The sequence below is a fragment of the Planococcus citri genome, chromosome 3 (assembly GCF_950023065.1).
Source record: "Planococcus citri chromosome 3, ihPlaCitr1.1, whole genome shotgun sequence".
Lineage (NCBI taxonomy): Eukaryota > Metazoa > Arthropoda > Insecta > Hemiptera > Pseudococcidae > Planococcus > Planococcus citri.
This window is the reverse complement of record NC_088679.1, coordinates 34581541-34596643: the sequence shown is the minus strand read 5'-3', so window position 1 is coordinate 34596643 and position 15103 is coordinate 34581541. Positions and strand designations below refer to the sequence as shown.

Genomic DNA, 15103 nt, shown 5'->3' with positions numbered 1-15103 from the left:
TTTCAGCTGTAAAAGGTAGACTGATTTTTCAATTTTTGTCAAATTTTTGAAAAACCAAAAATGACAATTTTTTGAAATTCGTGTTTTTTTTAAAAGTAAAGACAAAAAGGCAACAACACTCACTTACTTGGGTCTGAAAACACCCACTGATTGAAAACTCTATCTCACTCACCCACAGATCCTTACTCGGGTCTGAAAACACCTACTGATTAAAACAGTGTTTGTCTCAAACACAGATCCTCACATGGGTCTGAAAACACCCACTTATTAAAACAGTGTTTGTCTAAACCACAGGTCCTTACTTGGGTCTGGAAACACCCACTGATTAAAACATAAAACCAATAATATAGACCTCTACACCAAATTCCATAATTTTCAGCCATCCTGGAATCTCCAGCACAATTTCAGGTATTTCCAGGATTTTGATATATGTATGTACTTACATATGTGGCTAAAGTTTCGTTAAGCAAATAAAGAATTGGCTAGAAATTTATTTCTAGCTGCTCAAATTAATTTTGGCGCCTTCTGGAGAAATGTGAAAAATTGAAAATGCTAGAAAAAAAAATCAAAAACCAGGTTAATGGCTGAAAACCACGAAATTTAGTGGGACTGGAGCGTCGATTAATTTTAGAACTGATCTTAATGATTTCTACTAAAAAAGAAAAAATGAATTTTAAAGAAGAAAAACACGAATTTAAAAAAACACAATTTTTGGATTTTTAGAAAATTTGTAAAAAATTTAAAAATTGATTTGGGCAGCTGAAATTCTAGTGTTGGGGTTTCAGACCATGCTATTTTCGAAAATCGCATTTCTCTTCAAATCGAATACTGACATCTTGAGTCAATCTATATGGAAGAGGGTTGTATTTACGGCGAACCGAGTATGCAATTTTATTAACACGTCATCCGCCACAAACACACGCGGTTCAATTCCTCATCAACTCGAACGAAAATTAATGTCTGGTCTATGGTCTAGCGAAGTAACCACTGCCACTTAAGTATGTTTTAATTTAACCCTCCTATGGCAGTGGTTTGGATTGGAAAAGAGGACTCATAATTGTAACACATTCGTGGTTTATTGTGAAACTGTCAACGTTTGAAGGTTCCCAATCACATGGCTGGTAGAACTTGTCAGAAATCTGTTTGCGGAGTTCAAAATAAAACGAATTAAACATCCAAAATTAGCATCTGAAATTTCAAAATTTCAAAATATTGAACTTTCAAGATAAAAGTTCAACTTTTTACAGTGAATACTGGTACAAAATGTTGTAATTTACCATTTAAAATTTAAAGAAAAGTACAGTGAAGCCATTTTTAATCTGGTATGCAAACAAAATTATTTTCAAAATGGAATCTCGATGCTCCTGGAAGGCTCAAGGGTTCCTTATTTCTCGATCAAATCTTTAAAAAAATATAAAAAATTAAGTTTCGTATCGATTGTTACTAATTAGAAGGTGCTGAGTTTAAATATTGGTTTATTTTTTCAATCTGATGTATCTGTGAACTCCCATCAGTGCCCTTGAACGTGATTAAAATATTAAAAAAATGAAGATGACTTGTGACACGCGCCATTTGTGACGTTGACTGAGTTTGAAAATCTAGTTATTATTCAGATTCTAGCCTTCGGTGTCCTTCCACATCCCCATCTTCAAAGTCAATATCTGATTTTTCAAAGATGTTTTGATTTTTTTTTTTTTGAAAATAAAGATCGAAATTACCTATTATTGTATTTTTTTTAAATTCCATGAAATAAACGCAAACAAAAAATCGTCATAAAAATCTAGCAGTTTTTTCTAAAAAAATTTCCAAAAGAAAATTTGAGCTTCAGCTGAAAAACAAGACCGACAGTTTTCAGAAAAATAAATTTAGAAAAGACAAATTCTTATCTGAAAATTTCAGTGTTTTTCTTTGTATGGGTATGATAAATACACATTTTTCATATTTTATGATTTTTTAAGTACATAGGTATAGGTACCTACAAACATTATCATATTATTATTTAAAAGAATTGGCTAACGTACCTATTTAAATGATTTTCATTTTTTTCAATAGGTTCGAAATTATTTTCAGATTTTTTTTTACTACAATTTGTTTCTAATTCGACAAAAAATTAGGTATATACATCATTTTTTTCTCATTTTTTCACAGACTGTAGAATAGCATACTTTCAATGAATTGGTAGGTACAGAATTTCCAGTCGTTGTATTTACTCGAGTTTGGATTTTTGTAAAACAGGAAATATATTACTTTCATCTCTCGGCATAAAATGGTAGAGAACTTCGGCAACTTGCTTTTGATAAAATTTTGCCAAACAGATTAATTCCTGAAACTTCATTCGAGACCACTGCGACACGCCTACGTGAATGTCAACTTCCAAAAATTAATTTTAACGGCGAATTGTTGACAATAATCATCGAATGGCTACTAAAAGTTAATCATTTTCTTGTTTTAATGGATTGAAATTTTTCTAAATTCGATTTCGATAGAATGACGAAGAACTTTTTAGGAGAATTTTTATTTCGTGAGTGAGATAATCGCTTATTATCAGTATCGGCAACAGAACTTGCTCTTGAGTCGTTGATAAGGTATTTTGTGAATATTTTGGAATCCCTGTAACACACTGAAATCTCCTCGACGGTGATGTTAGAATTTTTAGACCAATTGAAGGTTTAAAAAACACGCATTTTTCATTATTTTTTTTGAAACTGAAGACACTTATTATGCTTTATTTCCAAAGAGCAAATAGGCACGAATTCACAAATAAACTCTTTCTTGAGCTTTTCGTACCAACAAAGCGCCCTCCTTTCATCAGATAGAATCTAAAAAAAATTCATAATTCAATAAACCTGTCTACTCAATTATACACGAAAACCATACACTGGTCGATATTAGAAAAAAAAAGCGACAGTCGCTATAGCTCCGTGTACTTCACACTTGAATAAGATTAATAATATTTAGATCGACAAATTATCACTAATACGCCGCCGCCGACCATGATGCAATAGGATTAAACACCGTGTCCATGTCCACTCTTCTACATAACAAAGCCTTCACAGCGCAGACGATCTTTTGTCAAACGTTAATTAAATGTTAATAGTGGATGAAAAGCATTTCGTCATCCACTGCCGCCATACCTACGAGATTTTCCGATATTATGTATCATAACAAACCCACGGTAATCGAATTTGACTTGCGTAAACTTGGCCTCACTTACCTACATATATAATTCTAATTCATATCATAACAGCATCGCAGCGCCCAAAGAAAAAGGAAAGTAACACGTTTTGACTGTTGAAAAACTCTTTTGATTCGTCATTAGCTCTCAGCCATGAAAATAAATTGATAAATTCGCCACCGGCTGTTGGTAGCTTGTTTTAGTTTTAGTAAAGAATAAAAATCATCGTACGTATAAATCACGATGAGTTGTAAATTTTACAGCAACACCTACGAGATACGACTATGATACGGTCGCTCGCTGTAGCCTTTAGCTTTATAAATACAACTAACGAAACTGATCTCTAAATTGTGGTTTACAGCAATCTCGAGAATTGATGGCTCAAACGAGTACGTATGCGGCGGAAAACTCGTCTTGTACACAATAAACCATCTCACGGATAGGAAATGTACAAGTAGACGTGGTTTGTTTGAAATATATACCCGGTTTGAATTTTCAGTTTTGCCTTATACTATATGTACTATGTAGCCTAAACCTGCCGAGAAACTCGACTATACAGTGTAAACAGTGCAAGTGGAAAGTTTTTGTGGCTGTAAACCGAATGAGCACGAGCTCCATACTTTCGAGCGTTTGGAAAAGTGGTGCTGAAAATACGCCTATTTTTTTGGTACGAGTGCTTCGCAAGTTGTTGAACGTACTAGTTAAGCACTTGAGAAAGTTATGAGGCGAGGTAGGGTGAGCTTGGTCTTTGGTACGGTATTTTTGTTAGAAAAATGTACATGCCTGTAAGAAGAGGAGTTGAGATTGACAGTTTTTTTGACTTTTTTTTAAACGATAGCCATTATTTCTTAACAAAAATTTGGCTAAAAATACATGAAGCATACGTTTCCAAAACGCACTAAGTCCATTTTCAAAGATTTTGAGGTTGCAAGGCCATCTAGCATAAAGTTGCAGCCCAAAATGGCTGATTTTTTGATATGTTGTGCCCAAGGGTCTTGGCTACAACATATCAAAAAATCAGATAATTTGGGCCATTTCTATGTTTCCAAATCGTACTAAGTACCATGAATTTCTTATCATAATTTTTTTGGACGTAGTGCGTTTTGGAAACGTATGCTTCAAATGTTCACGTATCTCGTCTGGAAATACGAAAATTTGAAATTTAAGATTCAGCTTGAGAAGGGCTATATTTTTAAGTACGTACTTAAGTAAAAACTTCACGAACATTTTTTGCATTTTGATTGTTTATTTTTTGAAAAATTGTTTTTTTTTGTTTTTTTTTTTTCGAAAAATTGTTATTTTAATAAAATGCCCTCTCCTTCACAAAATCATGGCTTATGTCACTGATTAGTTTGAAGAAATTTTGAGGAAAACCACAAGTGAAATTGCTACCATTTTATCGAAACTCATTTTCTGAATGGGATCTCAACGTTTTTTGGGAGCACAAGAGCTTTTAATTCTAACCAATTTTTTTAAAAAATTGAAAAATAGAAAAAAATGGCATATTTATGGTAGCTAATTTAAAAGAGCTGAATTCTGAACTGAACTGAAAAAATGTTTATTTAAAGACGCTCAACATCTAAGCTTTTAGCGTCTTCACCAACATAGACAGAAAGAAATACATAACAATGGTAAAGGAAAAAATATAACAAATTAATCAAATACTGGTTTTCGATGCAATTTGTTTCCGGCTCCCTTCGGCCCTCCCTCGCCAGAGCCCTTGTACATATTTTCAATTAGATAGGTACCAATTTAAAAAATGAAAATGACGTGCAACGTGTCCTTCGTTAAATTTTTTGAAAAATTCCTTCTCGTGTACTCTTCTATATCACTAATTTTGAAGCAGTTTAAATGAAGCATAATAATAATGTTGTGTGAGAGTGTGACATATCGATCTTCACTAATTCAGTGTCATCAAGCTCAATTACGAGGGGATTTGAACCTTTCAGTGGCTCTTTCAGCCTCTTATTTAGAAAAAATTTGACGAGAGGCGAACTTTGAGAAGTCAAATCCAATGAATAATCAAATGAAACCGAACGGCTTATAAATTTATGGAAATTCGATATTTTGACCACGCTTAAGGACATCTCCGTGAAGAAAAAAAGAGAGGAGAGGGCGGACTCTGATGAATCGGATCGAAAAAATGAATCAATATTCAAATTTAACGCGCCTTTTAATTAAATAACGATCAACATGCAACTTTACTTTGGATATTTTTTTCTCAATTTTGGTTAAAATTGGGAACCCTTGTGCTCTTCTTGAGGAATTGAAATCTCATTTTTGAGATAAATTTTATTCCACAAAGAATATAAAAAAGGTCACGTAGCCGTAATTTTTTTAAATTTTTAGAAGGAAGTTTTCAACTTTTGTATTCATTGTAAATATTTAAGCTTTCACATTGAAAGTTCAGTTTTGAGTTTTTAAATATTAAATTACAGATTTCTAATTTCCTGTTGAATTTTTTTAAACCTACAACACACAGATTTTCTTCCTGAAAATATGAGCCTTCAATGTTTGGCAGTTTTGCGTTTTGCAAGAAATCACGAGTAAAAGTTGTAAAAATTACAACCACTTTACGTTAAAGATAGAAATGATGACGGTTATCTTACTTATCTTATACTATCTATGGACTATCAAAGAAAGTTCGTAATAAAAATGCAAGTGAAATCGAAGTGCGTTGATAGGTGGCAGGTTTTTTTCAGACGACGTGTTAATAAAATTGCATACTCGGTTCGCCGTAAATACAACCCCTGTTTCGTTTATGCATATCTGATCATGGATTTTTTTACGTAATTTTTTGGATTGATAGACCTTCGATTCAAATTTTAATTACCTCCAATTTTAATTTCCATTCATTCTCTTTCAAACTCTGCAAACAAATATGCTGGCTCCTACTAAATTTTAGTTTTGTTTCTTGCTCGATATTTTATAGGAAATTAAATTTCTAGAAGGTCTCAAAACGACTCATAATGACTCTAAACTACTCTACTTCCAATCAATCAATGGCAGTTACGAAGATGGTGTAAAAATGATGCTCCAGTCAATTTTCAGATTTCCAATTCAATTATGTAACATTTAAATGTATTACTCCCAAAGATTTTTGAAAAATCGTCAAAAATTTTTAAAAAATGGATTTGAGTTCCTGAAATTTTGGCAGCTTGGATAGTGTATACCTTCTCCATTCCCTTTTAGTCTATAGCTTTTTTTTGAACCCAACATTTTTCCGCTGACGATCAATTTGAAAAATGAAAATGAAGCAAATGAAACCTTCGAGATATTCATACAACTTTCCCCATCCAAGATTTTATTCGCTACTTATTGAATTTCTTATTCGATATAAAGAGCACCGTTCTGGGCTTCTGAGCTAAGTATACACAATTTATCGATTACGTCTACGCTCAACAATTAAATAAACGATGGGAAAATGTGCAGGTGCGTATCTGCGAATGAATAAAATAAATCACAAATAAATACAAGCAGAATTCTCGATAATATTTCAAGCAATGTTGGTTTTCATAATACGTATTTTTCGATATTATCAGCTCTAGTTGGCGGAAGGGAAGACGAAGGTAGTGGGCGGGGTGTGATTTGGGTTGATGATCGCAGATTATACCTACGTATAGGTACCTATAAATAAATTATGAAACGCGAGAGTGCATCGTAGATTGAATAATCAGATCGCGTATCTTGTATATTTTCAAAGATAAATGAAAAACACGAAAGAGTTAACGTGTAGCGTATACTCATACCATGACTTATAATATGTACAAGTACCCAGTATATATTCATCATGTATCAATTCTTGCCAACTTTTCAAAACATGGTCTCGTGCAAGATAGAAATAAAATTACGAAATGAAACTTACGCTCCGAGTACGGTATACAGTTCCATAGTGAAATGATAGTAGCATATTCTAGGAGGTTCTCCTTCTCGACAAGCCCGAGCGCATTCCTCTGGCGATGAAAACTCCGGATGCAGTCTCAGCTCGTCTAAGCCACGCGTATCGTAATCCAACGAGCGGAAAGTGCTCAAGTCAAGTGGAACATCGCTACCAGGATCAGATAAACCGATTCCTGAAATACAATCGGACATACTCGTATTATAATAGAGAAATTTTTATTAAAATACCATAATTGTCCAATGCCTATACTATAGTGTTGATAAATACCCATACGGTTCGCATATATAAAAACAATAGCCCACCAGAAACGTTGATCACCTTTAAAGGTCGTAAGTAGGTAATTTTCTCAATGAAAGGAATCAATCGTAGACGACATAGGTTTCCTTATTGTTATGGTTATGGTTAAGGTCGCGTTTTAAAAATTTACACGTCATTTGCACCACCCACATGAACCCTTGGTGCGTAAACGAGCAAGAATTCGGCACATATCGTTCTAATAATTCTCCTAATGATAGCATTTTTCAAATTAGCGTAACAAATGAAACGAATTTATCATAACGATAAAAGGTCAAGATCAAAAAGTGGTTCTGCTCGAGAGAAAGGTACTAGGTAAATTTTCTAACCGCCCTTAGGAGTAGTTTGTAGGTTTTTATCAACTTTATAGAACCAAATATCCTAGAAAGGAATTTTTAAATTATACACAAATAGACAAATGTAATTATTTATTATCGTTATTATTTTTTTTAGCATAAATCACGTACTGCACAGTATCAGCAGTTCATTGTCTAATAACAGATTTAAGATTTCAATCACGACTATGAGAACAACAATCCCGTCTGAACGGTTCTCTAAGTCAATGTCGTTCGAACAATTAAATACACCGGAATGTGGCTCGGCCACTGTTACCTATGTATACCGTTGTTACTTGCGCGCTTTTCCACATTATTCGATCTTTAGGCGAAATTTCGACATTTTCCTTGAAATTGCTAGCCCAATTTGAATTGTTTCCTTGTTTTTCTATTATGGGCGAGTTGTTCTTAAAAGGAAGTTAATCGATTTTTAATACATCGATCATACGTGTACCTAGCCTATAAGAAACAGCCTATGGGATTGTATAACGTTTAGATTAATAGGATTGATTGGTTTAATTGTGAGAATTTCTACCTATAGGTACGTACGTGTATGATAAATTCGATCAGTCAGTTTTTTGTTTGTGAATTATCTATTTTAACTTGGGTACCAGAAATATTTTTACGTATTTTTGGTTCCTATTCAATGAGGTTAATGAATTTTAATGGAACTGATTTTTGATTTCAAGGTGAAAACGATATACTCAAAATAGGTATAAATAATTTTAAAATTGGTGTCTTTTAGAGCTAAAAACAAAATTTGGTTAATTCTTGAAAAAATATGCTGTTTCTTCAAAATAGAGTTATCGACTCAACCACTCTTAAAATATTGTAATAAATGTCCCAAATACGAATCCGTGGTTAGTTAACCCAAAATGACCATTTTTTTGGGCTCCAGGGGTTCCCAAAGTTGTGAATAAAAACGAATTTTAGGAACCACTGAGTATTACTTTAAAAACCTTTTTTAGCGTAAAATATCCGAGAACCCGATAAACGTTATGCGAGGAGAGTTGTCTATTTTTGACCCTCGGGGCAGAATGGGGGGGGGGGTCATTTTTGGACAATTTTGGAACCAACATTTTGAACCTACCCTTTTAAGCCTCACTAAAAAGCTTTTTACAGTTTATTAGTATCTGAAAGACCTCTATCCTACCAAATTTTGAGGAGCTCAATAAAATTTTGTGCTGGTACTCAGAAATTCAATTTTCCAATTTTTTGTAACTTCGATATTCTGGGAACCCCTGGAAAACTAGAAACCTGCGATTTGCGCCAAACATAACGGTTTTAGGTAGATACATATTATTCAATAATCTGGATGAAAAAGTTGAATTAAGCTCCCTGTATATTCATAATTTTGAACCCTTTTTTAAGAGCCCCCCCACTTTAGGCACCCCTAAAAAAGGCGTTTATGCATATTTTCTCAAATAAACTGAAGACTTTACATTTGAAACACACTAGCAAGACCTCGATAATTTTTCATTTGATTTTTCTTGTAACTTTCAAAAGTGAGCTATTTTGGGTAAAATTCTAAGATTTTTACATCGTTGAAATCGTGAAAACGAGATTTTAAGGCTTTTTCGAAGAATCAAACGCCAAGTTCTCATACAAACTTTTTTTTTGAATCAAATTCCTTCACCGCTCCAAAACTTTCATGAAAAACAAAAAAAAAAAAAAGAAAAGGGTAAGACTATGTGGCCACCTAAAGTATCAAAATTTAGGTAAAGGCAGCAGAATTTTGAAAAAAATAAATAAAAAATAAAAAATTGAGAATTTTTTGTCAAAAAATGAAAATACTAGTTATTATAAAAAATTAAAACAGCGTCCAAAAATACATTCATGCACCACCAAACCAAATTTCAAGTGATATTCTTGGCTAATTTTTGAATAATCAAATTATAGGTTAGGTACTTACATTTTCTATGAAAAAGGTTGATATCGGTCCCATAAAATTGAGATAGAATAAGGCTAAAATTTAATTATGATCTCTCGAAAATCAATTGGTGGTAGTTTTGAGCACTTTTTGAAGCCCTCAAAGATTTTTAGATTCCTCAGTTCTCGAGAAAATGGCCAACAAATTGACCAAAATTAAATTCAGCGTTTTTGCAACAGGAAAATCCAAAAAATCCGCTTGAAGCTCTGAAAGTGCTCGAAATCCTCATCAATCGGTTTGATAAGTCAAAAAAATGAGATCTACACCCAAATCAAAAATCAGCATTCCAAGTCGATTTCATCAAATTTTCATTTTAGGTAGGTACCTTGAAAATTTGGCAAAATTAATTTTTGAAAATTCTCTACAAATTCAAAAATGAATGATGGGACCTGAAATTTAACTTGGTGGTGTATTTTTGTACCTATGCTTTTCATTTCTTTTTTTTTTGTGGTGTTCAGAAAAATGTACCTATATGGCTTGCGATGATACCTTTTTTGAGAGAGATAGATTTTTAAAAATGTTCTTATTTTAACGATTTATAGGTATGTATACTATGTAGATTTGTTTGAAAAAGTACACTCAAACCCTCCACCTGGAATTTGTTGGGAGAGAAGTGCAAACCAAAGTTTCAGCTGCCCAAGTTGATATCCAGCTGATCCACTAAAGAAATTTCAAATTCCTGGAGAAAACTGATTTTGCGGTGAAGCCTCCAAAAGTCTGTAATCCGTGAAAAGTGCGTTCATAATAGCTCAGTAACCAAAATGCAATCTCTTCAATTTAAGTTACATAAAAGTTACGAAAATTTTATTTTTTCATAAATTCTTGGGTAGGCAGGTACCTATGTAAATTTTGGTAGGTATTTTTTAGAAAAATTCACCAGAACTTGAGCAATTAAATTTTTGGATTTTGAGTTTTTTTTGACATTTCGTTTTAAAATACATCGGAATTTTTCGAATCCGAGATAGAGGCAGTTAGAGTAGTTTTATTATTAGTACCTTCCATCAAAAACATTCCCAACAACACATCACACGATTTTTTTTTTTTTGATGTCTGTCAAATCAAAATCCAAAGGTGGTCTCATCAAAGACGTTTTTGGAAACGCTTCATCGAATAAGTAAATTGATATTCTATGTCTATTTGAGATTTCTTAGTGATTCACAAGAGAGAGGAGGTCATACGAATACGAGAGGGTTGAGTTACTGATTGTGAGGATCAAACAATAAATTGCATTTTATACATAATATAAGTACATACCTACTTATGTATACCTATCCATACACTCTTTTTTGTCATTGTAAAAAAAAAACAATTTCCAAAATGAGATCTCAAGAAGATCAAAATTTTAAAAATTTAAGACAACGTGGGATATGTTGTTTAGGTTTTTTGGGATGTCAATTTCAAATACCTATCTACGTATCTACTCATTTTGCAAATAGGTCCAATGCAGTTCCAAATTTTGAAAAAAAAAATAAAAGTGAAAAGTTATGGAATGTACTTGACATGTTGATTACTAGATACTTACATTTTTCTCAGCTTTAAACTTGAATTACTCATTCACATTTTTAAAAATCTCCTCCAAATATTGGTCAAGATGCAATACACTGATTTTTCGTAAAATATTCCAGATCATGACCTTATTTGCAATTATTTCTGCATATGGTCATATTATGTCGAATATATTTGGGTCTCCTCTGGCCCCAATCTTCTTGAATTGAAAAAATACCAAAAATTATCGAAGAAAGTTGAACATTCCTAATACGATTTCGATATTTCATCGCGTGATGAAATATTAATCTCATCACAACTGTGACATAATTCGATCGCAGATTTAAATAAGGTACATTTTTTATACCAAATTGAAAATTTCCACTGACCGAATATGCACTTACTCCCGCGAATGTGGTTCGAATTATTGGCATATTCTAAAATCCACATTAAAACTACGCACTAAGTAAATAACTCCTTTCACGCGACGATTGCATTATGCGTCATCGTCAAGTCAAAATGCACGTGACGATGCACAAGTCAAGTACCTATAGTTTGTACTACCTTGCTCATCATACAGGTATATGTAAGTAAAATACGTAGCATGGAAATGGAAATTAAAAAAGAAGTCATTTACCTAAGGAATTAGACGAAATGCCAAACGATGGCGGATGCGTTTGCACAAGGCCGTGACCAGCGGCAATGAAATCGTCTTGCGGATCACGAATACTGATACCGGGCGACAGTTCGCTGGCTGGCCTCCACCACGATTCGGCTACCGTTTGGTCACTACTTCCTCCGCTGCCTCCTCCTTTGGTCGTTGTTCCGCCGCCTGAAATGAATCGGAAAACATGTTAATGATCGTGTTTTTCGGAATATCACGAAGACTACCATTACGCGATTTACTGTCCTATACAGGAACTGGTTAAAAAGTGGCATTAGAAAACCGTTAGGTATAATAATAATAATAAAGTAGCTTCGAGCTGACGCCTTATACCTCGCTCAGGTAGGTATATATATTTTACACTTGCAGCGACTATTTGTGAAATCTGTACCAGAGTATTCGCTGGTCAGACGACCACCACGACACTATTAACACTTAACTTTATAGTGTGAAAATACGACGAATACTAAGAAAAAATTACGATTTTAATTGCGCCGCTATGTGATTTATGGCCAATTTATAGGATTTTTATTACTCTCGGCGAATTGAATAATCCGCGTATTAGAATTTTTGTCGATCTCGATAACAATGACATAGTCAGATTAGCTTTCATTTATCGTGGCCACTTCTTGACACTTGGCAGTCAATGCAAGTGCTTATACTATAATATGATATGGATAAATCGATGCGGTAACCATGACACGTGAAGGGGTAAGGGGGCGATCGCAGTAGGAGAGGAATAAGGTATATAGATGGTGCGGATAACGTGAAAATCGGAAAATTAAATCTTATTTACACATTACACGCTCGATTATTCTTTCATTTCAACTCGACGATCTGAACAAACACGAAGCCTTTTTTTCCTCCCCCGAAGGAGCCTTATATCCGCGAAATTTTATTATTTAGGTATAACTATAACGTCATTATATCTAGGTACTCTTACAGAGAGATATAAATACGCAGTACGAGCGTATGGCAGCATGCACATTGGTCGTTAAAATTTGTACACAATTACAGTTTAATTTACAACTCGAAGCGCCGTATTTTTTCCCATATAACCAGACAATTCGAATAAACTTATTACATTAACAAACTAAAGTAAACGTTATAACGTATAAATGTACGTACTGTATATAATACGCATACTTCTATTTCCTTATTGCTCGAATTTTATACCTTATCTCTTTCTTTCATTCTTTCGGTAAGTGAAACATGTCGTCAACGTTGCGACGATTTTTATTTACGAGATTGTCACATTAGGTGCCCGATATACTCGTATTTTCGTATAGAAAACGAGAGTAGGTAAGTAAATTTTCCATCGATTTTATCGCCGATTAGTCGGTTCGCCAAAGAGTAGCCTTGACCGAATAACCAATTAGAGAAAACGTGTGCAGCGTGCAGCTTTTTTCTCATTTACCGGTTTATTATATGTACCTACTACCTATTTCGAATACGTATCGCGTATATATTTTATATAGTTTTATTTTAGACTAATTTGTTTATTGAGTTTTGTATCAAGGATAGATTTAGTAGGTTTTGATAAGAATCGATTATCTGAATTCAATTTTATACGATGGTCGTGACTTACTGCAGAGTTGCTGGTGGCGTTCTTGAGAAAGTAGGTATGAGGATGTGATTTGGTTTGGCTGCTTGAGCTTGATGAATATTTCCCCCCTCTTTTTCAAAAGGGTGAAACTTTGAACAATTCTTAAGAGTCGTGCTCTAAAAACTGGTACTTACCTAGTGCAGTGTTTTTGAACAACCGAATTTGGTTTCTCTCAAAATCAGTACAATAATATAAAGGAATGGCCAAAAGGAAAAAAAAGAATTTAGAAGAAATCAAAATGGACAGAAAACTGGAAATATCAACAGAATATGTACCATAAAAGTAATCCTAGTTTAATCAAACAGTGCTACCAGAAATGACTCCCAAAAATATATTCCCCAAACGACGAACCTCATGACATGAAAATACATATCATCAGGAAATATTGAAACGATGACGAGAATGTCATAAGAAGTGAATCTGTGATCAATGGGATGAAAAGATAGGTATATTGGAAATGAGTAGTGTTGGGCAAATTCGCGAATATTCTTTTTTTGCTTGCGCATATTCTTTTCAAAAAATTAGAACATTATTGCTTAGTTTAGAGATAATAGGAAACTTTCTATGAAAAGGTTTCAAATTATCAAGGAAAATTGGAAATTTATAAAGAAAAGTAGTGGCAAAACTTGTAAATTGTGGAAAATTGTAGAAAAATCTTTAAATTTTTTGAAAAAAGGCACACAGTTTTAAACACTGTTTTAAACATGTCTGTTTTTTTTTTTGCCAACCCTGCTTCCGATGTTACTAATGTGCAACAAACGGTTTGTAATCTGCAATAACTGCAATTACAAACCGAGAGCAATTTTAGTCAAAATGTCTTTTTAGCCAACCTTACCTTATGATTTTTCCTACAAATAGTCAAATACTCATGTGAGTCCAGGATTTGGGTAGATTCGAATTGAAGACTTGTAGATGTAAGTCTTAAGTTGAGCTTTCAGTTTTAAGCTTTCAGTTTGTGTGTACATGAATGTGTAAATCCGTGAAATAAAAATTGAAATTTAAAAAAAAACATAAATAGATGAATAAACTATAAATGAGAGGGGTTTTGCGATAAGGGCCCTTGTGGTGATATTTCGATTTTTTCAGGAGAGAGAAAACATCGAATTTTTTCGATTTTTTCGATTTTTTTTTTTTGATTTTCGGGTGCAGTGTTGTCTTGTGCATAGGTTGGATGGGAAATGTTGACGAAATTCGTTCATTACAGACTACCCCGCAAAAAAATACCGAGAAATTCGGATTCGCCATGAAATTTTACATAGGTAACAACAATAAGACAATTTTTCTATCGACCTTTTTTTTAAAAAAAAAAATCAAAAACAAACAAAAACTTTGTTTTTTGATTTCCCAAAAATGTGAGTTTTTGAGTATTCATGTTCAAGTAATTTTTAAAACGAGAAGTTAATGAGACAGGCGAAATCTGATTGCACCATTCGATTTATCGTGAAAAAGTAAGTCGGAATCGCCAATTTAAAAAAAAAAACATCGAATCACCACAAGGACCCATATCGCGAAACGCCTCTCAAATTAAGATTGATCCGAGTGTTCTCTAGTCATTATTCTAAGTATTTTCATGTGTATTTTTTAAGACACTCATTTTTTTTCAATTTCAATTTTTATTTCACGAATTTACACAATCATATAAAGTCAGTGCAGCTATTTACACCACCCTAAGGTTTGAGGTCATTTAGTGGGGTTAAAATGCATCTTTGGCAA

At 33.4% G+C, this 15103-nt stretch overlaps 2 protein-coding genes across 2 annotated transcripts in view; both read right to left on the bottom strand.

Moving 5' to 3' along the window:
* The window catches only part of RpS10b (Ribosomal protein S10b), a 139639-nt gene that overhangs the window by 34611 nt on the left and 89925 nt on the right, over window positions 1–15103 (bottom strand). The gene's annotated exons all lie outside the window — the stretch shown is intronic.
* stw (straw) overlaps window positions 1–15103 on the bottom strand; it is a 121001-nt gene that overhangs the window by 20668 nt on the left and 85230 nt on the right. The window contains exons 2-3 of the mRNA XM_065358561.1: window positions 11758–11952; window positions 7041–7248 (exon numbers count right to left, since the gene is read on the bottom strand). Of these exons, the coding sequence (XP_065214633.1) occupies window positions 7041–7248; window positions 11758–11952 (403 nt within the window). The remainder of the gene's footprint in view (window positions 1–7040; window positions 7249–11757; window positions 11953–15103) is intronic.